This window comes from Eulemur rufifrons, chromosome 9 (assembly GCF_041146395.1).
Source record: "Eulemur rufifrons isolate Redbay chromosome 9, OSU_ERuf_1, whole genome shotgun sequence".
Taxonomy (NCBI): domain Eukaryota; kingdom Metazoa; phylum Chordata; class Mammalia; order Primates; family Lemuridae; genus Eulemur; species Eulemur rufifrons.
In genome coordinates, this window is record NC_090991.1 from 49,930,995 (window position 1) to 49,958,874 (window position 27,880).

The window sequence follows — 27,880 nt, forward strand, 5'->3', positions numbered from 1 at the left end:
CCCCTGGCACTTGCAGAAGGAACACGGCCCTGCGGACACTCCGAGTTCAGCTCGGTGAAAGCCACTCAGGCTTTCTGCCAAGAGCTGTGAGAAAATGCTCTGTTGTTTCAGCTACCACGTTCATGGTCATTTGCTATTGCAACAATAAGGAAACTGATACAGGCAGGAACGTAACCCGTAAGCGGGCAGCTAAGTCCTGAGATTGGGAGACAGAAGGCGCTGGCAGAGCTGTTGTCATACCAGACTGCTGAGCTCTCGCTGGGGTATCGAGGCCTCTTCCAGGAAGTGAAACAGCTGTGGACAGGCAGAGTCCTGTCGAGGCGGTGGGGGGACGATGGTTCCAGCGGCGGCGGCGGCGGCCGCAGCTCAGAGCATTCAGGAAACCACTCCGGGTTCTGCAGGGGCCAGGCCTGGCCGGCTGCTCGCTGAGAGTGGCTCGGGGGGTTGGGAGGTCCAGGCTTGGGAAGGACCTCGAACCTCAGGCCTTGGGGAGTCACGGAAGGAGCCCCCCTTACCACGTCAGCTCAGAGTGGCACTTCAGAAGGAGCCCTCCGGCTGCAGCGTCCCGGGCCACTCTTCAGAGAAGGCATCCAGCAAAAAAAAAAGCAGCCGCAGGAAGGGAGACAATCTTCCCCCAGCCTAATGTAGTCTGTACTTTCTAAAATAGAAAATTGTAGAAGGTTAAGATAAACCATAATCATTAAAAGTGCTGACATTTATTCCCACACCCCCTGGAGGGTCTCATGTTCCCGGAGGACACATTCGTGGCCCACCACTCCCACGCGCGGGGGAGGGAGGTTTCTATAGAACTGGGAACTGCTCGCTGACCTTGGACACAGGGACGGATTCATTCTCCGAGCTGTGGCCTGGGGCCCTGACTTTGATGGATCGTGGGTCCAAGGTCACAAGTTTGATCCGTCTTTGGGTCAATCGGGTCTGGAAGAAAAACTCCATTTTCATCACCACAGACTGCCCTCGGGCCTCTTATCTCCAAATAATTGTTGGGTCACAAGGCGGACAGACAGAGTGCAGATGGAAACAGCCCCCAGGCCCCGCTATCGACCAGGAGTCAACTGTGCCCACGTGGTGTACAGAGCCCAGCGGGCGGGCGCAGGGGGGCAGGAGGCAGGGGGCAGCCCCGCCCTCCGGCCTGGGTAAACCACCCAACCCCAGACGAGGGGGGGGGGCTACAGGGAGACTCAGTCCCCCATCCTGACCTGCCCTCCCGTCGGGGTCGGGTGTTCATCAAGGTCAGAGCTGTCCATGCTCCCACCTCTTGGCCAGGCTTTGAATTCCGTCTCTGCTGACGACGCCCACGTCTACGTGTGTTTTCTCCAGACAGCAGGCAGTTGCCCGCTAGCTTAGCTCGGGCTGCTATAGCAAAATACTATAGACAGGGGTTTAAGCAACAGACATTTCTTTCTGTTCTGGGAAGTCCAAGATCAAGGTGCTGGCAGATTTAGGTGCTGGTGGGGTTTTCTTCCTGGTTCCAGATAGCGGAGTCCTCGCTGTGTCCTCACAAGGCAGGGGAGAGAGAGAGAGACAGTGCTCCAGTCTCTTCCTTTCCTTACAAGGACACTAATCCCATGATGGGGTCTCCACCCTCAGGACCTCATCTAAACCTGGTTACCTCCCAAAGGCCCCACCTCCTCCGACTCCCACGACTCCCACGACTCCTGGCACCATCGCATGGGGGTCAGGACTGCGCGCAGTGTTTAGGGGACACGTTCTGTCCATAGCACTCACTTCACGACAGCTGCCTTCCTCCACTGCCACTTGAAACGGCGTCCGCACATCAGAGCCCAAACTCTACCTTTCCCCAAATTGGTGTCCCCTCAGTGCTCCCGTCTCAGGAATGTCACCACCACCTAGATGCTCCGGCCAAAAGCTAGGCGAGTCCTCCGTTCCCCAGACCTGCCCGTCTCTGCCCTTCACGTCGCAGCTCCTCCTCAGCCTCTGGGTCTGGCTTAAAGGCCACTTGCTCAGGGAGCCCCTGTCACCGCACCTACAGCGAGCCGCTGGGTTCTTCCCCCTCCCGCACCCAGCCGTGTGTGTCCCTCACATTAGCGCCATCCGCGATGCCGCTACTCGCCTCTTGCTCGTGGCGTGTGTGTTTCCCGCCCCTCCGACCCAAGACCTCGAGCCCAGGACCCTGCAGGTGACTTCTCCTCCAGGTTCAGTGGGCACAGTGTCGGGCTCTCAGTGCCTTTAGGGGCCCACAAAAATGTTTTAATTTCTTTTAAAATCAGGAGAAAATAGGTGAATCTGTAGGTCAAAGAAAAGGTTTTACTATAGAATGAGAACATTCATCTTTATAGCAACAGAGTCATAAATATAATTTTAACAATTTTTTTGGAGGAAGGGGCCCTGGGTCCATGTCTGTCTTGTCTACTGTTACATCTTCCAGCACCTCCCGGGGTGCTTGGCACACAGTAGGTGCTCAACAAATATCTGATGCATAAATGAATCTGCACTATAGACTCCTGCTTTTAGAGACTACAACTGCAAACTCCTTGTAGTCAACGCGGACTTAGCTAGGGTCAGGCGAGGAAGAAATGATATTGATGCAGCTTCGTCTTCCAAGTCAGCTGGGAAATGACACGGTCCTCTTGCTGCCCTAGGTATGCAAAGAGCAGCCCTTGGGCCCGGGCCACCTTCTTAATACATTTCCCAATCTGACTTCAGGATGAAGAATTGGAAAGCTGCCTCTGTATGGCCGCTTCCCAAGTATACTCACAGAGAAACATTTTACTGGCTAAAAAGAATGTCAATTTTCTCAATCAAGTGGGTAACTTAAAAGGTAAGCATAAGCCGGGCACAGTGACTCAAACCTGTAGTCTTAGCACTCTGGGAGGCCGAGGCGGGAGGATCGCTTGAGCTCAGGAGTTGGAGACCACCCTGAGCAAGAGCGAGACCCCGTCTCCACCAAAAAGAAAGGAAAAAAACAAAAAACAAAAAACCCAGCCGTGTGTGCTGTAGTCCCAACTATCCAGGAGGCTGAGGCAGGCGGATGGCTTGAGCCCAGGAGTTTGAGGTTGCAGTGAGCTACAATGACGCCACGGCACTCTAGCCAGGGTAACAGAGTGAGACTCTGTCTCAACAAAAAAACAAACAAGGCTCCTGTGAACACATTTAGGGCAAACAAACAAACAAACAAGGCAACTGAGCACCCCTCCTCACAATCCCCACCCCTTAAAAAAAATGAAAAAAGTTAAGTATATACATTTTTCCCAAGGGACTCCATAAATCTTTTTTTTTTTTTTTTTGCTTCAAATAAAAAGCCCAAAAACATTTTTTTGTTTTAAATTGTCCTTTATCTAAAAAAAATTTGTCTCGCCCCACCTCTAAGACCAGTGTTGTTCAGCTCCCGACAGGATATTTGGAAATGTCTGGGGACATTTTTTACTGTCACAACTGGAGGGCTCTGGCTTCTAGCGGGTAGAGGCCAGGGACGCTGCTAAACATCCTACAATGCACACGTTGGTACCCAGTGACAAAGGACGACCCGGCCCCAAACGTCAATAGTGCTGAGGTGGAGAAGCCCTTCTCCGGGAGAATCTCAATCGCGTCTGTTGGATGAATGACTTGGGCTGCGCCAGGCCCTCCACGGATTTGGTTTTACTGAGCGGGGCCTTGGCATGGAGCCCTGAGTTGATACTTCGTGTCTCTGCAGACGGCAGCCTGAGGGGTTCGTGTGACCATGTCTGCGTCTTAGTCTATTCAGGCTGCTATAACAAAACACCATAAACTGAGTGGCTTATAAACAACAGAAATGGATTTCCCATAGTTCTGGAGGCTGGGAAGGCCACGGTCAAGGTTTGGTGTCTGGAGAGGGCTGCTTCCTGGTTCATAGGTGCCACCTTCTCACTGTGTCCTTCCATGGAACAAGGCAACTCTCTGGGGTCTCTATAATAAGGGAAGTAATCCTTTTGGGGGGATCCTATGACCTAATCACCTCCCAAGCACCCCACCTACTAACACTGTCACCTTGGGGGTTAGGATTTCAACATAAGAATTTCAAGGGGACACAAACATTCAGACCACAGCAATCTGTCCTAAGACTGTTATTGAGGGTGTTACCTGGGACACCACCCCACACCCCTTCAAAGGTACTGCAAGAATTCCTCTCAGACCACAGCGTCGGAAAATGCTGAGCTGCCCTGGGCTGGTTTTAGCATTTGTGAGTCTCAAGACAGGCAGGTTTCCCTCTTTGCTCTGACCGATAGGAAGCTCAGAGTCCTGTTTGCAGCCCACCTTTGAGAACTGTGGAGGCCTATACAAGGAACCTTTGTGTGTACTACCCTCTTGGTTCATTGCACTATTTGTTCCAGTGCTGTTTTCTCTCTGATCTATTTTTATCCTATTGTGTTTTATGTAGTTTTGTAAGCTGCCTCCAATCCCTTTTGGAATCAAGCAGGGCGTAAAGAGAAAACAAAATTCAGCAGAGCCTTGTGGACTTGACAAGTACTTTTTCACATGCCAAGTGTCATTTTAGGATTGGACCCCTGCCGGGGAAGGCGGCCACCCTTGGCCCCCCCATGCCTCCCTCTTGGAGGGTCTCCCTCTTGGAGAACAACAGCTCAGTAGGTTAGAGCAACAGGTTTGAGAGGCAAAACCGCCAACATCCATCTGCCTGCAAACACCGCTCCCTCCCCCAAAATGTTCTTCCCGGTTTCCCATCTGTCTGTTGGCAGGAAGCCACAGGGCCAGGAGATTGCAAAGGGGAAGTAGAGAGATAAGCTCACCCATTTTTGTTCCTAATTTTCCTTTCCTGCATCTTAAATCATGGCCTTCGGGGCCCCGGGAAAACTGTGTACATGTTAAGGCTACATGTTAAGGTAAGGGGCGTGCCAGGAGGGCAGCTGCCCAGGTGTTGAGGGAGCGGGGCGCTTTGGTGCGAGGGTTGAGCTGAGTCAGGGAGGGGTGGGGAGTGCCGCACACACCTGGAAAGGCCACCCCCTCCACCTGGCCCTGATTCCGGCATCTTCCAGCCACCTCTGCAAACACGACACTCCCAGCTCAGCAAGCAGGTACTGCTGCACACAGCTCACCCTCCACCTGTCCCTCACCTGCCGGCCACAGAGCCAAAGCCAGCCCGGTGACTTTCACGACCTCTCCTCTGCTCCACTAGGGGACATTGGCCACTTCCTTGTCCTCCCAGCCTCAGTCTTCCCCTCTCTAAAATGAGTCGGGGGCCGGGGGGGAAACAGACCCTAACATTTGAGGATGGGAAGAATCCCCTGCCGCCTTCATGTGTCCTCACATGCTCTGCTCCTTTTTTCTAACTTCCTTCTGGGAACGTGCTGCAGCCTTGGTGGAGAGGGGAGGGGCGGCTGGGTGTGTGACTCTGGGGTCGGAGGTGGACGCCAGGCAGGCCCAGCCGGGAGACCAGTAGGCGCACAGGCTGAGGCTGTGGGCTTGAGGGGTGAGGGGCCCAACCTGGAGCCCTGGTCCTGCCCAGCAGAGACAGAGGCCAGCCAGAGTGACCCTGGGAAGGGCAGGGCCTTTGCACTGCCTGCTGGGCGGGGCTGGCCAGCCCTGTGGACTCAGTGGGTCAGCAGCTATACCGAAGGGGCCTGGAGCTGCTGGTGCCCCCCTCGACAGCAAGCAGTGCACCCCTGTCCCTTGGGCATGTGGGACAGGCACACTCCGCTCCGCCAGGCAGCTAGCTGGGCCTTTGTCCTGCGTGGCTTGGCCCAGCCAGGCCGCTGACCCCACCTGGTCATTCTGGGTCCCACAGTGTAAATAACCAGGTTGGAGAGCCTCGTGGTCGTGGATCAGGGCTTTGGAGCCCATGCCTGGGTCCCGGCCCCAGCTCCTCCGTTTAGTAGGGTGACACGAATGGTGTCAGCCTCACAGAGTGTTACAGGAATTAAATGAGGCCGGTACAAAGCACGGTGCCCACGTGCGGCAGTCACGGGGGTGGGGGATATGGAGGGAGATGCCTCGGTGACAGCCGAGGGTGTCACCCGAGTGGGGCCAGAGGCTCTGGGTCCCAACATGTTTTGGGAAATGTGGGCTGAGATCCAAATTAAAATTACTAAACAATTACCCAGAATCAGTTCCTGGCCCCTGCTTCGAGTTTTTGGAGGCAGAAGGGGCCCTACAGACAATCTTTAAGGCAAGAAGTGCCCTGCGGGGGGCGGGGGGGGGGGCCTAGGTTTCTCAGCGAACCACAGAGACCAAGGGGGAGGGAGTAAGGAAGGATCCCCCAACCCCAACGCTACTCAGGGAAGCTCTGGCTCAGTCTGTACCAAGGGTTCAAAGTGTGACCTCCCTGCAAACAAAGCTTCCAGGAAACAGTTGGAAACAACTGAGCTGGCACCTTCTGTTAAAGACGGAGAAACTGAAGTCGCTGGGAGTGGGAAATAACCGGCCCGAGGCCACCGGCAGATCTCAGGGGAGCTCTGTGGCAAGGTGCACTCGCCTGTCCACCCCATCCTCGTCTCCTGGGTCCCTTGAAACCCAACCAGCACGACCCTCGATGCTGCAATCAAGCCAGGCCCCTGGGTGTTCTCGAATGGCCAGAGCTTTCCCATCCACAGTCGAGAAACACCCTGGGGCTTAGGGTGGCTCCTCTCGGACCCTCAAGAATCCGCAGGCAGGTGGTGCAGGGACAGCAGTGTCTGCCTCTGGGGAGGCTGACACCATGTCTGGGAGGGACAGCCCCCCTCGTCTGCCTGGGTCTCGCCTGGACAGTGCCTTTCTTTCCCAGCCGCCCCCAGCTAGACTGTAGCCCCAAGGACCCTGTCTCCACACCCCCAGCCCCACTCCCTCTCCCCCTCCCTCCCTTGGGGCCACCACAAGCCCCTGGGTTGTATTTTAATTATGCCTCTAATTGCTTCCCAGGGAGATAAAGAGTGGGGAGCCCAGATTTCTCTGTAGCTGCTCAGGAGAGACGTAGGTTTCCACCAGGAACTCAGCCAGGCTGGGGTCCTCGAGATTTCCCCGGAGTTCCGGAGAGCAAGCGAGGGCTGTGGCCCTGCCTGGGCCAGTCCTCCCTTCTGAGAGGGGCTCAAGCAGAGGAGACCGTGGGGATGGGCCGGGGGGGTCCCTGGGTCCTCAGCCCCAGACCCCATTTCCCGAGGCACCCAGGAGTGCTGGGGGTTTGAATGAATGATGTTCCCGCCCTAACACTGATAACTGGACTGTGGAGAAGGCGGCCTCTGGCCCCTCTGAGCACGTTTCTTTATCTGGAAAACAGGGATACGGAGATCCTACCTTCCTGAGCCCAGAGCTTGTACCGATGACCTGCCTGACTGCGGCCTGCAGTTGATTCTCCAGGCCCAAAGGCGATAGGGCAGAGGGGAGGGGAAGGCAGCCCCTTTCCTGGCCCTGCGTCCTGGTGGTGACGGCTCCCACACACCTCCATACCTGGCGGCTCGGGAGGACACAGCCTCCTGCACTCTGGACAACACCCCCCCCATTACCGTGCACCCCGCCCCGTAAGAATGGCAGAATTCCATTTGACAGAGAACGAGGCACAGGGCAGCCAGGTGACTACGTGCCCAGGGCCCCCAGCTGATGGCGGTCACTACACCTGAGTGTCTGCCCAGGCAGGGGGCACAAGAGACAGGGGGAGAGAAGCTGCCTCAGCCCTCTTGACCCTGGCTGGTGCACCCACAGGACCCCATCTTGAAACCACCTCCCCACCCAGCCCTATCCTGAAATAACCGTCCCCAAAAGCAGACACAGGTGCCAGGCGTGCTATAGGGCTTTTTTAATGTTTCCTCACTGTTTTAACAATATCATGAAAAAAATACACAGTTTAGAATCTGGAACCAACCTGGGTGGGTTTCTAGGGCAGCTGGCGGGGGCTGCGCCCCTCCCCCACCACCTTGGGAGCTGAGCTACTGCAAACAGAAGCACCACAGGGCACTGAATCAGGAGTGAAGTTAGTGTCTTGGAATCACCAGCTGGCAAAAAAAAAATGGGAAGAGCCCCGCGGCTCCTCCCTAGTCGGTGGCAGTTAGTTCTGTCCCTCCCTACCAGGGAGGAGGGTCAGCCTGTTCCCAGGACAGAAAAGCAGGCCCAGTCCGCCCTGGGGCTCACCCCCAAGCTTCTTTCTGCTCCATCCCCTGGGCTAGAGTTACAGGACTAAGAGTGAAACCTGAATTTCAGGAAAATGACAAATAATTTCTTTGTGTAAGTCTGTTCCAAATATTGCATGGGGCATATTAATACTAAAAAAATGATCTTTTGTTTACTTGAAATCCCAATTCAATGCAGCATTCTGGTTTTTTGTTTTGTTTTGTGCTCTGTCTGCCAAACCTACCCTCAGGGCCCTGGCTTCAGAAGTGGGGGCTGGGCCTGGGAAAGGAAGGGGAAGTAGCCGGAGCCCAGGGTGTGCGGGAGGGGGAGGGGCGGGGAGGGCACAGCCCCGCCAAGAACAGCTTCCCCTTAGGAATGAAATATTCTTTTAAAAAATCATTCTCCAGAACTTTTCTACACTGGCCTTCCTCAGCTGTTAATAGCTATGGGGTGGGGGAACAAACACACACAGACACCCCCATATAACTCTAAATAAAAGTGTGGAAGCACTAGTTAAAGTCGAGGTGGTTTCTTTGCCAAAGGACGTCCCCAGACTTAAGTGCGCTAATAGTCACCGGGAATTTCCAAGAGGAGACTTAGTATCAGGGTTTTCTAAAAGAATTTGCTCTCCCTCTGGGGGCAGACCTACTGACACTGTTCCAATATTGCTCTATTAGGATTTAAACGTATTAATAAAGAACAAGCAAACCCTAGAGACTGAGCAGTGAGTGCCCCAGCCCCTGTTCCTAGTGTCATCCTGGAAGGGTCCCTTCTTGAAAATCCAAGAAGCCTGGGGCTTTCCTTCAGTTTTTGTCCTGTTCTCGTCCCCTGGAAGGGGCTGCGTTTAGTGTACACGTTGGGGACCACCGCCCACCCCCACCCTGGTCCAGCTCAGCTCCAAGGGGCTCCAGGCTGCTGGTGCAGGAGCCAGGGCCAGGGAGTGTGACCAACCCCTTCCTTCTGCTGCACACACACCACCGGCCACCACCACTGGTCACAGCAGAAACACCAATAGGGAAAAGGAGAGTCAGGTGTCCTGAGCTCCGGAGCCAAGGTCACCTCCGGGCCGACCCGCCGCAGCTGCACGTGGCAGGAACTCAGGTTGACATCTGGCTCCATTTGAGGCCAGGGTGCAGGAAAGGGAGGCCGAGAGAGGAAAACTGATTCCTACTTCGAGGACACAGCCCTCACCTCATGCAGCCTCAGGGATGGGAGGGTACGGCGTAATGAAGCCAGCTTGGCACCGTGCCGGCTCCCCACGTCCCCTGAGGGCCCTCAGGCCAGGTTGATGTCCCCCATCCATGAGGTCCAGGGTCTGTGGCCTGACACATGAGGCTCTTGGCTGCCCCTGCCCAGCAAGGTCAAAGGTCATAGTGGCGTGGGGGCAGGGAGAAGATGCAGCCAAGCCTTGGAGCGGCCCGCTGCTGCCTGCCTCACACGCGGATCTCCTCCTCCTCTTCCTCCTCATCCATGAAGGAGAACTCCTTGTCCGGCTGCCTGGGGAGAGCGGCTCGGGCCCTGTCTGGCCCCCGGAAGGCAGGGCTGCGCTCCTCGAGGACGCCCGAGGTGCAGCTGGAGAGGGAGCTGCTGTCCCGCGTGGTGTGGCTGCCCACGCTGCGGGCCGAGCCGGGGCTGGGGGCCGCCGCCGCCCACCCCTCGTCCTCCAGAGCATGGGGAGGCAGGTCCGGGCCGGCCTTGCCTTCCTGCCTTGCTGCAGGAGGGGCCACCGAGACAGGAGGCGACGCCTGGGTGACAGTGCCAGGGCCATCGTCGCCGTGGTAACTGCCGTCCTCCTCTGAGGGGTCCCACTCCTCCCTGTCCATGATGCTGAGGACGTCGCCCAGCATGGACGGGCCCAGGTCGATGTGGAAGGACATGATGGACTCCGCGTGCTTCAGCCCATAGCTGGCCTTGGGGACGATGGGCAGATCCGTCAGGTCCCCAAAGGCCTGCTCGTCGAGGAGGGGGTCGGGGGAGTGGGGGCCCGTGGCCCCGTTCCGACGGGGCACCCCCTCTCCGACACTCGCCTCCTCATCACCACCCTCCCCGGTGACGGCCTTCTTCACGGGGCTGGACGACAGGCTCTTGGGCAGCTTGCTGGAGCCCTTCTCCGCGGCCTCCTTCTCGTTGAGCTGGGGCAGGGACATGGCGTTCTTGACGAACAGGGCTGAGTCCCTCAGGGAGCCCAGCATGTCCCTCTGCTCCCGCTCCCCTCTGGTCACTGACTGCGACCGCTTGCTGCCCCGGAACTTCCGGGACAGGAGGCTGCGTTTGGAAGATGAGGAGGCGGCCTGTTCGTCCAGGGACTCCCCGTCAGGCTCGCCAGCCTTGCTGTTGAGGAAGGACGTGTCCCCAAAGGCGTCTCCGGCCCGGCCCACGTGCATGGTGTGGCGGAAGTCGCCCAGCGGGGCGCTGATCATCTCGGCCGTGAGGTCCACGCGGGAACGGCGCTTGGAGTGCACGGAGCTGGACACCAGCTGCTTGAGGATCGGCATCTTGCCGGACGGCGGGGAGCGGGGCCTTTCCCAGGGAGCAGACGGGTCTGGGTTCAGATCTGAAGTCCAAGTCCAGCGGGTTGAGGGGGGAGTCGCGAGGAAATCATAGGGCTGCAGGCAGAGCACAGGAGACAAAGGGTTAACACGGGCTGGACGCCCAGCACAAAAGCCCATCTGCCAAGGGGTTGTCACTTGAACCCCAGCTCTCCTACCAAAGTGAAATAACGTGAAATAAGCCAGCAATCAATTCTATAACCCTGCCCATTTCTTCACCCGGAGGCTCTCAGAGCAGAGGAGTGATTTTGCAAATCTGGTTAGAGTTCCCATAGGCAGAGACACACTTTCCCTGAAACCTGGAAGAGGTTTAATCTTTCTTCTAAAGGCCAGTGCCTCCCCTACCCCTGCAAACCAGGGTGCTGCTCGAGCAAACACAACCCCGTCTAGGACGTGGAGGTACACACAGCTATTCCAAGTGGCGCTCTAGGGAAGAGACTGAGTCTGAGTTGGCTCCTATGCGCAGCCAGCCCAGAGACATGCAGTAAGTTCTTTCTGCTATCTAACCTCCATCCCTATGGAGTTAGTGGACACCTTAGCCTGAGTCACAGTCCTCAGAGAGAGAAGGGAACGGACAGGATGGGGCCAGGGAGACAGAGACACTCGCCGGCTCCTCCACGTACGCGGGTGGCACGGTTCTCTTTCTGAACTAGAACTGGGGCGGGGCTGCTGGGACCCACAGAACCAGCTCCCCGGCCTTCCTGTCCTTGCTGGATGTCCCATAAATGAGGATCCCGTCTGTGACATCTCCCCCACAGGGCCCCAAGCTCTTCGCTGGCCTCTCGGGAGGTCAGGACTGGGAAACCCCATCCCAGTTTCTTTAATCATTAGGGCAGAGGGAGGCAGCGGCTAGACCCTGTGTGACTTAGCCCCCCTGGAATCTGCAGACCCCCTGGGGGATGAACCAGAAATCCAAAGAACAGCAGAGGAGGAGCCCAGGAGAGCCGGGAGGCACCACCCCCGCAGCTCTTGGCAAGGGCCAAGCTGACGTTCAGTGTCGTTTGGTGTCAGGGCCAAACCAGCCCCCGTCTCCCCAGAGGGACTTGACCCAAATGTTACACTGGGCAGGGTGGGGGAGATGGGTGCAGGCATTTAACCAGGTATGGTGGGTGAGGGCGGTCTAGACCACCAGGTGCCTCCGTCCCAGTCCTGCCGGCACAGTCCCCAGGGGCACCCTCAGTCCAGGCCCACCCTTCTCGCTGCAAAGCCCAGATGGTGGGTGCCTCAACTGGGCCGCTTCCTCCCCAACCTGTTGCCTCATGAGAGGCCACCACATCCCACCTGGCCCCCATCCCATCAGCCCGGCGGGTCTCCCTGCCTCCCTGTTTGTCTCTCTCCAGTCCACCCTTCACTCTTAGCTAGAGCAAGATCCAGCCACAGGGGACGCCCACCCAGTGCGGACCCCTTGACCAGTGACCAGCCCCTGCCTCCTTCCCCAACACTGTCTCTTGCTGCCCCCTCCCTCTGCACTCCGCTCCAGCCCCTGAGCTTCTGTGCGGGACACAGGCAGGGAACTGCGACACCCTGCCACCTGGCACACGCTGCGTCCTTCAGAGCTCAGCTCCCAGGAAACCTTTCTCAGCCGGGGCAGTCCTCTCAGCCACCTGCCCCGCACAGCACTCTGGATGTCCCCTTCCCGGCAGGCACCCGTTACATTGGTCCCTCCCTGACGGCTGCACTGCAATCTCCCCACCGCCGCGTGAGCCGGGAGAGGGTTCCGACAGGTCTGTTCACGACTGAGTCCGGTTCAGCAGTGCGTGCCACAGTCAGTCTTCAAGCACCCAGTGACGGTCCCCCGCCTCCTTCCCACCCTCCCCCGTCCCCCCAGCTTCTCCCCTACTGCCTTCATTTCAGCCCACAGCCCAGCACAGCTCCAGGGCTCCCCGCCTGCCTGCTGTGTGTCCTCCCACCTGTCCCCCTGCATGGTCTCATTCCATGCCAAGCCGCTGCCACCCAGTCTGACAGCCTCCCCCACCAGCAAGTGACCCCGTCCCGATGCCCAGGCAGCCACACTGCTTGTCACTCCAGCAAACACAAAGCTCCCTGGGGCAGGCGGGGGAGCCAGGCACCAGGGCAGACCTGCCACACAGAACGGGCTGGGGACTCTCCTGGAAGGCCTTGAGATGACCCTGTGCAGTCAGTGGCCAGTCAGCTCTCCCTCGTCCCCATCAAGCCCTTGGGAGAGTCACCTTCCCCTAGCCCTAGCCTGAATCGCCCTGGGCCCCACCCCCCGTGCTACCTCAGTCTCTAAGCAACTAGACACTGAACAGCTAGACCAGGGGTGGACAAACACTTTGTGCCAAGGGCCACAGGAAATATTCTCAGCTGAGTGGCTGTAGGGTCTCTGTCACAGCTACTCAGTCTTCTTAGTAAGAAAGTAGCCACAGACACCATGTAAACAAGTGGGCGTGGCTGTGTGCCAATAAAACTTTATTTACAGAGAGCTTCTGGGTTGGTGAGCACACAGAGGTGCCGGGAAGGGGTGCACCCTGCCTCCCCCCTACACCTCGCCCCTCGCAGCCCTCCCATCTGGCCATTCCCAAGCTGCATCCTTTATAATAAATCTGTCAAAGTAAATAAAACAAAATAAGCCCAAAAGAACCCCACCTTTATTTACAAAAACAAATGATAGGCCGGATTTGGCCCATGGGCCATAGTTTGCTGACCCCTGAATACCATTGTGACCCTCTGGATCAGCTGGGGACTTCTAGGCCAAACTTTAGGGAAAGCTCTCCCGGGCTAAACAGGGGAAAGGGGAGGTAGAATCTGCCTCCTCAGTCGTGTTGGGCATCAGAGGAAATGAAACCAGGTTTCGAATGAACTCCTGGTCCTAGCAAATCCCTCAGGCTTATGCTGCCACCAGCGCGGCAGTGAGGGGACAGGCGGGCCTTGTCTTCAACCTGCCTGCAGTCTGGCCCCCGGCTCTATGCACAGAATCCTGGAATCTCAGAGCCGGAGGGGCCGCCTGGCACGGCTCCTCCATCTTATGGAGTTCTCCTGAAGCAAAGTGACCAACCCAGGTTTAGACCCCAAAGGACAGAGCCAGGCGAGAAGCCAGCTCTCCTGGTCTGGTTCTTTCCACCCCACTCCGGGCCCTTCTCTGGCTCCCTGGTGGTGACATGGCTGGTCAGTTACCATTCCCCACCGGGTGCTCCCTCCCACTGCTGGCTGAGAAGTCCAGAAAAGGGGGCTCTGGCTGCTGCCTCGAGAAAGTTCTTGCATAATCCTAGAGCAGATTCTGACCCTGTTGATACTTTGAGTTGGATAATTTTTTGTCGGGGGGGGGGGCTGTCCTGTGCACCACAGGATGTTCAGCAGCGTCCCTACCTCCACCCACCAGGTGCCAGCAGCATCCACCCCTCGGTCGTGACAACCAAAGTTGTCTCAATACACTGCCCAGTGTCCCCTGGGAGCAAAACCATCCCAGGCCGAGAACCACTGACGTAGGCTGAGAACACACAAGTGAGAACAGAGCAGGTGCCACGCACCAGGTAAACAGCAGGAAAAGAGAGGCAGAGAGCAGGCGTAAAGGGCTGGAATGGGAGGGAACAGTGACAGGGACCTCCAGACTTGCGTAAGGGTTTCAGTGTAATGGCAGGAACGCCCGGCCAGTGAGCAACGCCGCACTCTGTGGTTTCCCGATCTTAAGTGCTCATTAGAGAGAAGAGAAAAGGAAACCGCAGGCCCAGCTGCCCAGGACTCGCCAGAGACACTGCACACCACTGTGGCCACCAGGGGGACCACGTATCTTGGCCACTATGCTGGGGGGTCCCTGTCATCCCACTAGCCACCTACCCACCCCCCAGCACATCCTTGTGGGTCAGAGGGGACAGTGGGAAACAGTTAAAATCCAGGTGTGGCACTGCCACGTTCACGAACACCCATCCTAGGCCAGCCCCGGGAACCCCAGGGTCCGGCACGGCCCCACGCCCCCGAAGGGCGGGCACGGGTCTGCCCAGTGCCATCTGCTTCCTGTGGTCACGCTCCCTGGGGGGTGGCTTCTGAAAAGCCATCTTCAATATCCAGCAGAGAAGGGTCCCAAGAGAGCCGGGGCCCAGATGGCATCACCCGTCTGTCCCAGCACCCCAGCGAGGAGGCCTGGAGGAGGTCTGAGTCTCTGGGGTCCTGGCGCTCAGACTAGACAGGCCAAGCAGCAGGCGTGAGGGCCAGCGAGGACTCAGGACTCGCTCAACAGGCTGCTTTAAGTCCTTGGTTTCACTGGCCCCGAGTGACATCGAGTCACTCTGAGCTTCTAACAGAGAATGATGTGGGGGTGAGGAGATGGAACACGGAATTTCAAAGCAAGCAGGTGGTGACAACCCTGGCTCCAGCCAGAGGCCTGGGCCGGTCCTGGGGGTGGTGGCAGTTTGGGAGGCTTACGTGCCCACCCCAGAAGGGGATCGTGCCACAGGGAGCTGTGGCTCCGGGAGGGGTGTTGCTAAGCACCGTGACTCAGCTCTGCGGAAGTGGCTAAAACAGGATTCCCAACAACGGGTGGCCACTCCCCATAGCCTGCCCTGGATGGGACACCCACGCCCCACCCCGGAAGCCACTTCCCACTTTCCTAGCAGGGCACGGGAAAACAGCTCACTGCTCTCTCTCTGGAGCCCGCGGAGGACCAGATTCCTCTGCCCTCAGCCCACCGGCCACAGAACCTACCCTTAAGTCAGAGTGGCAAGCCCTCCCGGGAAGGCCAGGCCCCTAGCTGTGTTTATCCAACCACACCCTCAGCTCAGCCCCACTCCTGGGTATAGCAGACAGCCCTTGCCGTGACCCTCGCCCAGCCTCCCTGGCAGGATGCACAGAGAGCAGAGCCCTCCCAGATCGGCCAGCCTCGCAGTCCCGAGATGGAAGGGCAGGCTGGACCAACGCTTCCCGCTCCAAGTGCCCAGGCAGTGGCCTGTCCCTGGCAGCCCAGCCCGAGGCAGGAGCCAGACCTGAGCTCTCCCGGGGCAGCCAGGCAGGCCTCCCTCTCCGCGGCTGCCCCTCGGCTCACCCCGGCACACAGAGTACACATGCCTCAACGCCCACCGCCACCGCTGCCCACCGCCACTGGCCCGGTTGTTCTAACCATCCACATGACACCAGGTCCGGGCAACGTGGCTGGGTGGAAGAGGGCTTTTGGCACATGGTGACTTCAGTCGTGACTTGCATTGGCTACAAGAGGCTTTGTTCATTTGCTTATCATTCTTTGTTTCATTCATTCCTTCAATGACCTCCTGCAGACCCACCAATATTCACATACTCTTGTAGGCCCTGGAGATAAAGCAGTGAAAATGGCACATTGTCTTTCCAGGGCACACATGCAGTGCGCTCGTGCTCGGGTGGGGAGGGAGGTGTAAACCGCTAAATAAAACAGTGTCTGGTAGTCGTCAGCCTAACGAGGGAACGGGGTGATGCAGGGAACGGGGTGGGAGTTGGAGGGTCTCGGAGAGGCCCCTCGGAGAGGCCCCTCGGAGAGGTGAGGAGCCTGGATGTCACTGCAGGTGCACAAAGAAACCAAAGGCCATTCGTAAGCAGGCAAGTGATCCGATGTGTGCATTGCAGGTTCGAGGGCAGGAAGCAGGAATTCAGTCAGGAGGCTGTGGTGGAAGTTTAGCTCAAAGAGAAGGGAGGCCAGGACGCAGGTGTGGCCAAGGAGGACAGCGGGGGACACATTCAGGGCACGTCTCGTCTCCGAAGTAGAGGTCTCAGGGCCTGATGAGGGCCCAGATGAGGGACAGAGAAAAGCAGGATCACAGGGGACTCCAGGGCTCCCAGGGGCTGCTCCCAGCCCCAGTTCACCTTTCCCAGCCACGGGTCTCACCTGGCAGGCCAGAGCCCCTTCTCACAGGGCGGGGCCCACGTTCCACCCCCAGGGCAGAACCTGACTGCCAGAACACACCATCGGCCACCGGGATCGCGGGCCGAAGGGGGCTGTGCGGGGAACTCAACGGAACTCGGGCCACAAATCTCAGAGATGAAGGGGCTCTGGCTTTTGTCACCAGACAAAGATCGATGCTTTCTGGAACACTCACCAGCCTTACCCTGCAAAGACAGGAAGGCCCAGGGAAGGTGGAGACTGTTTTACTCAAACGGTGGGGCAGGGCTGAGGGCAGCTAAGTGAATGGGAGAGAACTGTGGCTGCTTCGGTCCAGGAGGACGATGACAGGACCTGCGCTGAGATTTCAGCCGACTTCGGTACGACGGGAACTCTTTTTAGCTCCTTCACGTGCCCTGCCAGGAAGCCCTTGCGTCTGCAGGTGTGTTTGCACACGTGTGAGGTCAAGGCTCGTGGCTTCAAATACTCTGAGCCTGAATAGCCACGATGAATAATAATGTGCTCAGGATGGGAACAACTGGCAGTAGATGCCACCAGGCGGGGAGAAAGTAACAAAACCCTGATCCAAGAGCTGCTCTGAGTCAAAAGGATCCCCGGATGGGGTGGTCTTGGGGCACCTGCAACTAAGGTGAAGTTTCTTCAAATAATGGCTTTAAAATCAGTATGATTCAGTGACCACCACATCAAGAAACCGAGCCCTATGGAACTATTTCAAAGGAGGAAAAAACTCACACGGGTATTTGTTGAAGCCTTACTTATAACAGCAAAAGACCGGAAACAACCTAATGTCCAGTGACACAGGTGCGGCCAAGGAAGCCGGGAGCCGTGAACTGGGCACAGCATTCTGCGGTCGCAAAGGAGCCCACGCGGTGACGTGAACAGCGCTCACCAACGGCAGTGAGTGGAAGGGGAGAAAAAGGCAGAACACCTGCTTGCATACACACGGTGCTCACAACTCTACACAAATAAGCATTTGTGAACAAAGATGAAAAGTGCACACAGAGACACAAAGTGACGTTAGCCTTGAGAGGAAAACAGCCTGCTTTTCTTTAAGTCTGCTTGAATGTGGCAGTGCAGTTTTAATAAAAATAATAATAAAAAAAAATCCCAAAGCATCAAAGGTTTAAGGAAAAGGCATTAATTTCAAAACCGTCTAGTTCTCGGCTCGGCAGCTGAAGCCCAGCACAGGCCCCCACGGGGGACTGAGCGGGGCTCCATCCACACTCCGTCCCCCTCGTGTCTGAAAATCTCCTGACCTCTGCTCTCTTTCTCTTCCTCCTCCCCAGTCGCCCCCAAGCCGGACATGTTTATTAGGGCCGCATTTTGTTCTAGGTTGCCCGGGAGGAGAAAGTGGGCCGTCTACAACAACCTGCTGTCAGGGAAACGGGGAGATTCGGACCCCCCTCTCCAAAAAATAAAAATAAAAAAGAACTCACTCCCCAACAGCTGCTTCCTGACGCCGGAGCCTCCTCCACTGAGCAGGAGATGAGAGAACACAGTCACTCCCACCCCACCGGACGCTGGCCCATGTCCAGGGACACTGAAGCTCCGAGCTGGAGGCCGGCCCCCTACCTAACAGTGGGGTCTCTCAGACACATCCTGGGCAGGTGGAGGTTTCGCTTCTGCTCCACCTACAGCCCCAGCTCAGCCAGACTGGTCACTGCAGGGGAGCAGAGAAAACAAGGGACGGCAGGGGTCACACAAGGGTAACCAGCGCCCGGCCACTGGCCAACCCCCAAGCTGTGCACAGAATCACCACTACTGCCAACAGTTCCCATCTATTGGGTGTCTGCTGCAGGCACTGTGCTAGGGATAACATAAACTCGTGTCTTTGAACCTCAAAGCAGCCCTGCAAGGAAGGTCCCATGATTGCCCGCATTTTATTATTTTATTGTTGTCTGCTTTTCTTGTCTATAAGCCCCCGTTTTAAAGAAAGGGAAACTGAGGCTCAGATGGAGTGAATTCTTTTACACACTCTCACTGCTTCCAAAAGGTGATCTGAGCCCACTGCTGCCAGACCCTGGACCACACACACGGTTTTCCCCACGAGGCGGTGCTGCCTGGCCCGTGCAAATGTCCACAGCAGAGGACTTGCACGTGGAGAGACAGGCCGGAAGGGGCTGGGGAGCCTGTTTATCTAAGACCCCTGGGACTGAGACTCACGTTATTGCCTCCACATCAGAGATCTGCCCCCAGGACGGCTGTATTTGAAGTCTCCTCAAAGGAGTCTCCCCTTACCCAGGGCCCTATTCCCACTTCCTGCTCTCAGGATCCTCCCATGTTCGGATTCCCTGGCAGGTGAGGGGTGGGCACATCGCCCTAAAGCAGAAGCCAGGACTCCTCCACCATAGTCGGGAGTGGGACCCCACGAGGCTGCGCTTCGGATGTTTTCACGTCTGCTCTGCACCAGCCTCCATCTTGCCTTCGTCGGTCGTTCCAGCTGCCAACAGGGAAGACCAGAACCCTGACCCAACACCGCTCTTGAAACCTCTGGGCTGGGTGCCCTGAGCATGTTCCACCCTCGCTGTCTGCCAGCCCATGCAGGCCAGGCTTGTCGATGCAAAGGTGCCAATGCCCAGCCACACTGGGGCAGGTCCCATTTCCTAGAGAGAAACACTCTCTGCACTGGTGGTCCCATCCCGGAAGGAAGAGAAAGAGGCAAGGCCCCAGGTTCCACTACCTGTTTCCCACAGCTGCCAGCAGATGCACATTCTCCAGGCATCCCTGCTGGGGGGACGGGCACAGGGAGCCAGGAGCATGCTGGGGAGGGCGGTGAATCAACCAGAGCAGGGCTCACAGGACCAACTGGACAAGGAAGACAGCGACAGTGCACACCAGAACTTCCCAGCTACTTCCATTTCTCAATGCCTCTCTGTGGCTTATTCAATAACCGACACCTATACTTACAGTAAGGAAGCCACTGGCCTCACGTGGCCATTGAGCACTTGAAATGTGGTCTGTCCAAATGGAGAAGTGCCCAAGTGTAAAATACACACTGGATTTCAAAGACTTAGTATGAAAAAGAATGTAGTTTTAATACATTAACGAGGTTAATTAATCTCATTACTATTTTCATATTTCACATTGATATGTTAAAATAGTATTTTAAATACAGTGGGTTAAATAAAATGCTCAATTCATCTATTTCCTTTAATTTTTTAAAATGTAGCCGTTAAAAATGTAAATTACGTATAGGACTTGCACGGGAACTCTCAGCACTGATGTAGATATTCTCCCCTTATTTCACTACAGCACTTGCCATTGTAGAGGGATGAATAAAGCCAACCATTGTGCACATCTGGGTCAAAATGCGGACGTGTTGACAAATTATGCTACCTTACTTTAAATCAAGTCCTAATACCTAATTTTCACATGCACTCTGCCACTGATGAACACTAGATTGGTTCAGTCTTTGACACTCTCTAACCATTCAGTGAAATATGCCCATGTCCTCAGCTGTTTCCGGAGGATACATTCTTATAAATGAGTAAAATTACTTGTGTTTCTTATCGTTAACTTGTTCTTTGGAGGTCATGCCAAGTTAGTCTCACCCATGTCGGATGATGGTGTCCAACATCAGATGTTGTATTTCCTGTCACTGAACTGAAAACAACAGCCACTCCCCCAACCCCGTAAACTTGTCATTTGTATTCCTTTTGGTTACTAATGAGGGTCTTGTGTGCTGCTTACTGAACCCTTTTGTCCATTCTCCTACTGGGAGTGGGGGCTTTACCTTTGCCAATGGATTCATGTGACTTCTTTAAATATTAAAGCTACTTAAATCTTTGACAGTCATATTTTGCAAATATTTCTGCAAATTCAGCAGATGCTTGTTTACATTATAGTGATTTTATTGCTGTCTTTCCCATGGAGTGCTTGTTCACTCTTACATGGTCTAATCTGTTTATGGTTTCTGGCTTAAATATCAGGAAGCAAAGACCTTCCCTACTCCAAGTTTGCGTGTGTGTGTGATGGGGAAACAGGAGGAAATACAGCAAACTAGAGATGTCTGTGCCTTATAAAATTGTGGGTCACTTAAAATAGAAAAAAATAATACAGTAATTTTAGTTACCGATTCTTTATAAAATTTTGTTTTAAAATGTGAGCAAAGTGTCAAATGCTACCTTTGTCATATATTAAATTTTTTATTATACCACCCAGCCATGGGCCTATTTCCAGACTTCCTTGTATGTTCATTGGTCTCTGTTTATTTCTAAACCAGGTCTATGCCACCACTATGTATGATACATTTTGAATACTTGGTAGGGTAATACCCCTACTTTAACATTTTTTTCTAAAATGTTCTTGGCTTTTCTAATCTACTTAGTCTTCCAGATGGGCTTTAGAAACATTTTATTAAGTTTCAAAAGAAATCCTGATGGATTCTGTTGGAATTCAAAGAAAACAATAAATTAATCTGGCAAAAATTGACTTTATCACAACATAAAGTCTTCATATCCATGTATTCAAGTCTTTTAGACATTCTCTATTAAATTTTGTGGGTTTGCTTCCTACAAGTCTTACCCATTTCTTGTTATGTTTACTCTGGGTTATTTTATGGTCTCTTGTTACAAAGGGGTTTTGCATACTTATATTTACATTTACATACTTATATTTTCTGACTGGTTATAGCTGGTATATGGGGAAGCTACCTTTTCTTCTCCTTAATGTATTTAATGGCCACCCCACTAAAACTTACACTTCCTCGCACACTGTAATCAACTTTATAATGGAATCTTTTGGGCTTTGCAAGTAGATGAGCCTATCATCTACAATTAATAATAATTTTGGGCCGGGAGCAGTGGCTTATGTCTGTAATCCTAGCACTTTGGGAGGCCGAGGTAGGAGATTTGCTTGAGCCCAGGAGTTTGAGGTTGCAGTGAGCTATGATGACGCCACTGCACTCTAGCCCAGGTGACAGAGCAAGACTCTGTTTCAAAAAAAAAAAAAAAAGACTCAGATATTCTCCATCATCTTAAGAAATTTATAATTCTTACAGTTTATAGGAAAATGATGCCAATAACTCAGCCAGGCTGAGTTATGGGAAAACACATTATGGCTTGGATACTTTACCCTTTAGTTCCTGGAAAACATAGAAGAGAGAATCTAGTCTAGTTTAAGCAGTGACTTGTAATCAAGAACATTCTGGAATAATGTCTCCCAGTGTCAGTCCAGACAGATGGCAAGACTGTGTGCTGAGGAACCCAGTCTGGGAAATGCTCTCCCAGACCCTGCCCAGCCTCAGGGGATAGGCCCTCCTTGGACTGTGCAGTAACTGTTCCTGGGCCATAGGTCACAGAGGAAGTATGAGAAAGAATTTAAGATTTATAGCACCAGGCACTGTGCTAGATGCTTTACTTTGATTAAACTGCTTTTAAGAAAATGTACAGTAATACACCGGCCTAGGCATTTGAAAGACTTTATCTCACGTATTGTTCCTAACAATCCCACGGAGGTTATCATCCTCATCCCCATCTTGCAGATAAGAGAACTGAGGCTCACAGAGATAAGTGATTCACTCAAGTCACGCAATTGGTAAGGACAGAGCTAAGAGCCCAGATGTGCCTGATTCTGAACTCGGGGCTTTTTCCTCTCCGCCATAAAGAACGGCAGGAGAAGGTCACAGCATCACTGAGGCTCAGGCCTGGGAGACGTGATGAAGGCCGTGGATGCACAAACACCCATAGGACACACACAGTTTTGCACACAATTTCAGGTTAATGTCCCCCTAGTCTGGCCACCCCATTCCCCACCGCCCCAGGGAAAGTACAGATTAACACTGGGAAATACAGATCACAGGACCCCATCCCCAGAGGCCCCTGCTGCTGGGAACCCCTGCTCCTCCCGGGCTGGAATGGGCCGCTCTCTGCCTGGCTCCTACATGTTTGCGGCGGCGGCATCCACCTCCATCCCCATCCCAGAATCAGATGCTTCAGGCCAGGGGAAGGAAGTCAGCAGGAGGGTGACAGAGAAGGCTTTTCCCACCTGGGAATTAGAACAGCTCAGAGAAAAGAGGAGAAAGGAGCCAAGGCCTGGCAGTGACCGGAAACAGACAACCTCGGAGTCAAGACTTGAGGAGCCAGTGATTCAAGGACATCCGGGCGACTTCGCTTGTTTACAAGGCCCCTCCTGGAAATGCGCGCTTCCCAGGCCTGCCACCTGACGGGAGCCACCTCACAGCGGGAAGACCTGGGGAAGGCAGGAAGGGTGCCTGGTGGGGGGTCGATGCCCCTATAAAGGGCAGATCTCCCTCCTCTGGGAGCCACCCCACAGTTCCTGCCCAGATCTTGGAAGGAAGTGTCTGCGCTGGAAATCAGATCCGCCAGGCCTTGTTTGGTTTCACTTTGTTTCTCCTAAGAGTCAAGCGCTCAGTGAGGAGTGGGGAGTTCACGGACACTCTGGGGGGGGTCTCCAGAGGGATACCTGTGGATCTAGACTCACTCCAGAGCAGGCAGGCAAATCTCCCAAGAGCCAGGTGCCCCAGGTCACTAGCTGGCTCGCCACACTGGGCACGTCATTTGTGCCTCCGTTCCCTCTTTAGCTTCCAAAGCAACTGATAACATTATGCACCTCCAAGCATTGTTGTGGGAATTAAATAAACGAATATATGGAAAGCACTCAGCACAGTGCTGTGCTAGGGGTGAGTATTATTACGTGTGTCCTCTCTCAGCAGGTGCCCTATGTCTAGGGAGGTCTGGAGGAGAGTTCCAGCATATCCAGTGACACTCTGGCCACTGTTACTTTCCTAAATTCAAAAATGACACATATCTGGGGCCACCTAATACAAAAGGCTCCAGGGTGGGGCATGGGCTGAACCCTTTCAAAGTCCTGGGGGTCCCCAGGACTACCAGTCGCAGGGGGAAGGGTCCCCTGAGCTGCTGAAGCCGGGCACAGTCTGCCCTCCCTCTGTAGCCCCAACCAGCAGTGGGGTTGGGCAGCCCTCAGACTTGGCTCCTTTCCAGACCTGATTTCCCTCCTCCCTTCTTCACCTTTTAACCTTTAATGACATAGATGGAGGAGCCTGGTTTCTCTCCAACAAGGCTCAAGCTCTTTCTGATTTCAGTTTGATAAGGATAGTGAGGGGGAGGTGGGAAAAGAGAAACTCCCCCATTCCTGCCCAGGATAAGGGTAAAAGATAACTCTGGAATTTGCAGGACCCTGGGTGCTGCTAGCAACAAATAATGCAAAACAAACAAACAAACAAAAACTTCAACATGATAACCCCCCAGTAAAACCTAACTTGCTCCTTTGGACCAAAGCAGATGCTCATTAGCGGTGTCCACACATTGTATAGCAACCTGGGTTCCTCCTGGGCTCTCTACCATTTGACCAAGCCTTAAACCCCATCCCAGGAGCAGGAGGGGCAGGCCCCTTTCAGATGCTTCAGGGCCAGGGGCAACATTCTAAGCAAAGCAGAAGGGGACCCAAGTGGGGACTTGAGGGTAGGAGCTTGCAAGGCAGAGAGGCTGGAACACGGAACCTGGCCTCACTGTCACATTTGGGGAGATCCGAAGCTGAGGTCTCCAGACCAAGTTCACTTACTGCAAGAACTTCATGGGCACAGCCAAAAGGAGAACCCAGAGATTCACCCAGGAAGGCTGGAGGCTGCCCCAACTGACCTCCTCTGCCACCCTGGTGGCCAAGGCAGAAGATGGTGGCCACAGGGGTTGTGACTGAACAGAGATGCCCAGGATCATTCTTGCCCTAGCACTGTTGCTTTTCAGATGCATTCAGGCCCTGGGATGCAGGAATGAGGGGGAAACACCAGGCTTACAGTTCCTACCCATTTCTTACGGGATGGGTAGGAACTGTAAGCCTTCATTCATGGACACACCCCAAACCGCCCTCAATGGAGCCCCAGAAAGGGAGACCTTTCCTCAGCTTGGGAGGCTGAGTGGAGACCACCAGTTCCCCTGTTCTCGGCAAAGGAAGGCTCTGGATGCCAGCGTTGCCACCTTGGCATGCAGCCCAGAGCGGCAAGCAGGCAGTGCCTGGGGGAGACTCCAATGTACGTTAGCTGGAAGAAGCCCAAGACTCCTCAAGGAGGTGCGTTTTTAAGCTGGAGCTTCAGGGGCACAGTGAGTGGGAATGTGGGAAACTAATGGCTGAACTTCCTTCCCAGGCAATGCGAGCAAAGAGGGCTGTGTCCAGGCCTCGCGAGTCTCTCTCTGCACTACTGTCCAGTTTCCTGCCCAGAGAGGGCTGGCATGGGCTTAGCCAGCCTGGAGCACCCCAGAAGTACTGGCTACACTTGGCCTTTAGGACACTCTGCCGGACGACCCCTCAAAGTGTCCCCTGGTTCCAGAATTTGGTTCTTTTCTCTAAGGTCAAGGAAAAGCCTCCAGTGTGTAAGTCAGAAGACCTAAGCTAAGCACAGGTCAGCTCTCTCTGCTTCCAGGGCAGAATTGCTCAACCCCTCTCCCTCCGCCCCACAAGCCTTATCTCTGGCATCAACCCAGCTCCCTGTTCCTCCAAGGGACAGACTCCTCCTCCTTCCCTCCCCACCCTTGCAGGGACAAGCTCTTCTGAGTCTGTGGAACGAGAACGTCCAGCCAGAGAAGTCTAGAGTTGCTACCCAAGAGCAATCCTGGACACTCTGGCTTCTGACGCCTCCACTTCCAACCCAAACCAAATGTGGGGTGGGGGTGGGGAGCGAAACGGAGAGGCCACTGTCAAACACCTTGCTTGCCACACCTGGGCACAGCCTGTCCTGGCCACAGAAATCAATCAACCGCTCCAAAGGTGGAGGCGGTTGGAATCTCTGAACCACAGCCAACCTCAAGCCCTTCTGGGAGAGCTCCTGCCTTGCCAAGAAGGGTCTAAGGTTCCACCCCCAGGTCAACATTTGCCCACCCCACCCCACCCCGCTTTACACACGAGACCCTCCGCTGCTTGTGACTCTCTGGTCTCCAGTCCTGAGGTGCTGTCAGTTCTGGAGGCAGCAGGATGGAACTAGGCTGGGGACACCCATAGGATAGGGACAAGCACTGGTGGGTGGGCACATGCAAGAGATAAATAGCGGGGAAAGATGGGTTTAAAAAGAGAGAGAAAAAGGCAGAACCCCCAGAAAATGGAAGAAATGCTCACAGTGGAGGCCTGAGCTACAGAGTATGACATGAGCAATTGGTCCGCGTGGCCCTGTGCACTACCAGAGGGGCAGAGACTCACCCCAGGATCACCACGACAGGCTCACGTTATCACCCCAGCCCCTCCTAGTTCCTGCAGGGACCACCAGGACCGATGGCAAGACCGGGAGAACCCACTTGGGATCTCCCAAGGTTCACTGAGCCCCCCTTGTGGGAAGGAGCAGCTGTCCTCAAGGAGTGGAGAGGCAAAGTCCAAGTTCAGAGGAGATAAACTGCCACACTATTCAGTCACGTGGGTAGCTCACACCGGGCAGCTGATGAGAGCAGGGCACACACATGGCACTCCCACACAGCAGGGTCCCAGCTGCCCAGCAGGGATGGGGCCTCACAAGGCCCTGCTGGGTGCCCCATTACTGCCCCCGAGCCCTGGGGCTGCTGAGCCTGGCGGGCCTGGCCCTGTTCCAGCCAACTCCCCAGTTCTGGGAGGAACCCGCAGCTCAGCTCCCTTCCTTTGTGCCCCGTTCTTTGTTCTCTTAAAATTCAGTCCATCCTACTGGTGGTCCCTCCTCCACCCCAGCCTCAGATAGGGGGCGGGGGCTGCGGGGAGTTATTAGAAACCCAGACTGCGCACAGAAGTTGCAGTGCAGGGCCCCTGTAACGGGCCCTCATTGTTCACACTCCCCTGGACCGGCAGAGCTGTCTCTGGTCCAGATGGCCGCTGGGGGTGACTCTTCCTCCAGCACCCAGCCCTTCCAGGGAGGCCAGGGACCCTCACAGCAAAGGGACGCCCAAGGACTCTGGACTGATTCAACTGCTCAGCTCCCCGGGGCGCTGCCGACCCGGCAAGGGATGTTAGGCAGCCAGTCAGACTGCAAGAGGTGGGGGCAGTGGAGGGGGAGAAGTTCCAGAGACAAGAAAAGAAAAAGCATTGTTTTTCCCCTCCATTCTCCCAGGGAGAAAAGGAAAACTTCCAAAGCCCAGGCCACAGTCATCGGGCAAACACAAGGAACCTGGTTTGAGTTAGCAGCGAGCACCCCTCCCCCCCCTTCTCTGGGTCTCTCGCGCGCTCGCGCTCTCTCTCGCTCTCTCTCGCTCTCTCTCTCTCTCTCACACACACACACACACACACACACTCTTCTGTACACACACGCGCGCGCACACACACACTTCTGTCCTCTCCCAGGAAGCCGGCTCAGCCCCAGCCCTCCAGCTGGGGCTCCCGGTTCCCTCCCGGCTCTCCAGCCTCCCGGCTGCAGCACTCACCGGCGGCCGCCCGGCTCCCGGGACAGGCAGGACAGCTCCTGGGGGACGCACGAGAGGCAGGGGGCAGTTTTGTACCCCGGACTGAGGACGCTCCAGGGAGGGGGCGGAGCTAGCGACAGCCGATCGGAGTCCAACCGCCCCGGGGGGGTGATTAAATCATTAACCAACCGCTCCCCGCTCTCGGCGCACCGGGCGCGCGGCCCCGCTTCCCGGCTCCAAAGAGGCGGCCAGCTCGGCCCGGCCCCACCCCGCCGGGAGGCGCCTGGGCCTCTCGCGGCTGCGGCCTCCAGGTCTTCCGAGGGGGCGGGCGGGGCGGGAGCCTGGCGGGGGAGGGAAGGGCTCTCGCGGGGAGAATTGGTTTCTTCGCCCATTCTCGTCCAGGCAGCTCCTAACCTCCTTTCTCCCCGGCCTGGAGACACTGGGTGGCGCGCGCTGCAGTGTGTGTACGAGAGCCGGAGCGTTTGTACACGCCTCCGCCACTACAGGCGAATAATTCGGTTCTCATCCACGGAGAACTCTGTGCGCACACACGCCCCCCTCGGGGAGACCGCGGGCCGCGCGCCGCCGATTGTTGTGCTCCTGCCCACACCGACACACACCCATTCCTGGGCAGGGGGGTGGCCCTCTACAACCCGTCCCCCACCCGCCCCAGCCCCAGCAGCGCCCTTGGCCAGGCCCGCGAGTCTCAGTCTGAGGAGAGGAAATCGAGTCCCGGCGACCCTGAGCCCCGCTCTCGGCCACCCCCTCCTCCCCAAAACCCGCTCTGCTGGGACACAGGGTGTGTGGCGCCGGGTCCAAGGCACCCCAGCCGCCCCCACGCGCCCTGGCCCCAGCCCTGTCACCCCGGGGCGGACGCCGAGGAGCAGGGGTCCCTGCGCCCTCCTCCCCTCCCCGCGGCCCCGCATGCCCGGCTTTTTCTATCTTCTCCGCCCCGTAGTGGCACTCGAGCCCCCCAGCTGAGCCCACCCAGGCCTGGCAAGACGCAAGCGGCTGTCACGGCCAGAAGCGGGTGTCCGTCGCCTACCTCTGTCCCCGGAGACCCGAGCGCTGGGCGGGCGCGGCTGCGCTACCCCCTCGGTGGGCTCCGCGCGGCGGCAGGGCTGGCGACCCATGTCAGCGCCGGCGTTTGT

At 55.9% G+C, this 27,880-nt stretch overlaps 1 protein-coding gene across 3 annotated transcripts; it reads right to left on the bottom strand.

Annotated features, from left to right (window-relative positions):
* Positions 1 to 7,711: 7,711 nt before the first annotated feature.
* On the bottom strand, positions 7,712 to 27,867 carry CDC42EP4 (CDC42 effector protein 4). 3 transcript variants are annotated; one of them, XM_069481670.1, is made up of 2 exons: positions 27,775 to 27,867; positions 7,712 to 10,637 (listed from the first exon to the last, which is right to left on the bottom strand). In XM_069481670.1, the coding sequence occupies exon 2, from the start codon at positions 10,524 to 10,526 to the stop codon at positions 9,465 to 9,467; it is 1,062 nt and encodes a 353-aa protein (XP_069337771.1). In that variant the 5' UTR covers positions 10,527 to 10,637; positions 27,775 to 27,867; the 3' UTR covers positions 7,712 to 9,464. The 3 variants fall into 3 exon arrangements, with proteins under 3 accessions (XP_069337771.1, XP_069337772.1, XP_069337773.1); XM_069481671.1 differs by lacking the exon at positions 27,775 to 27,867 and adding an exon at positions 26,751 to 26,822; XM_069481672.1 differs by lacking the exon at positions 27,775 to 27,867 and adding an exon at positions 25,570 to 25,584.
* Between the last annotated feature and the right edge of the window lie 13 nt (positions 27,868 to 27,880).

Bases quoted from the DNA above. Each gene is read 5' to 3' on its own strand.
- CDC42EP4 (XM_069481670.1), bottom strand. From the start codon at position 10,526: ATGCCGATCCTCAAGCAGCTGGTGTCCAGCTCCGTGCACTCCAAGCGC.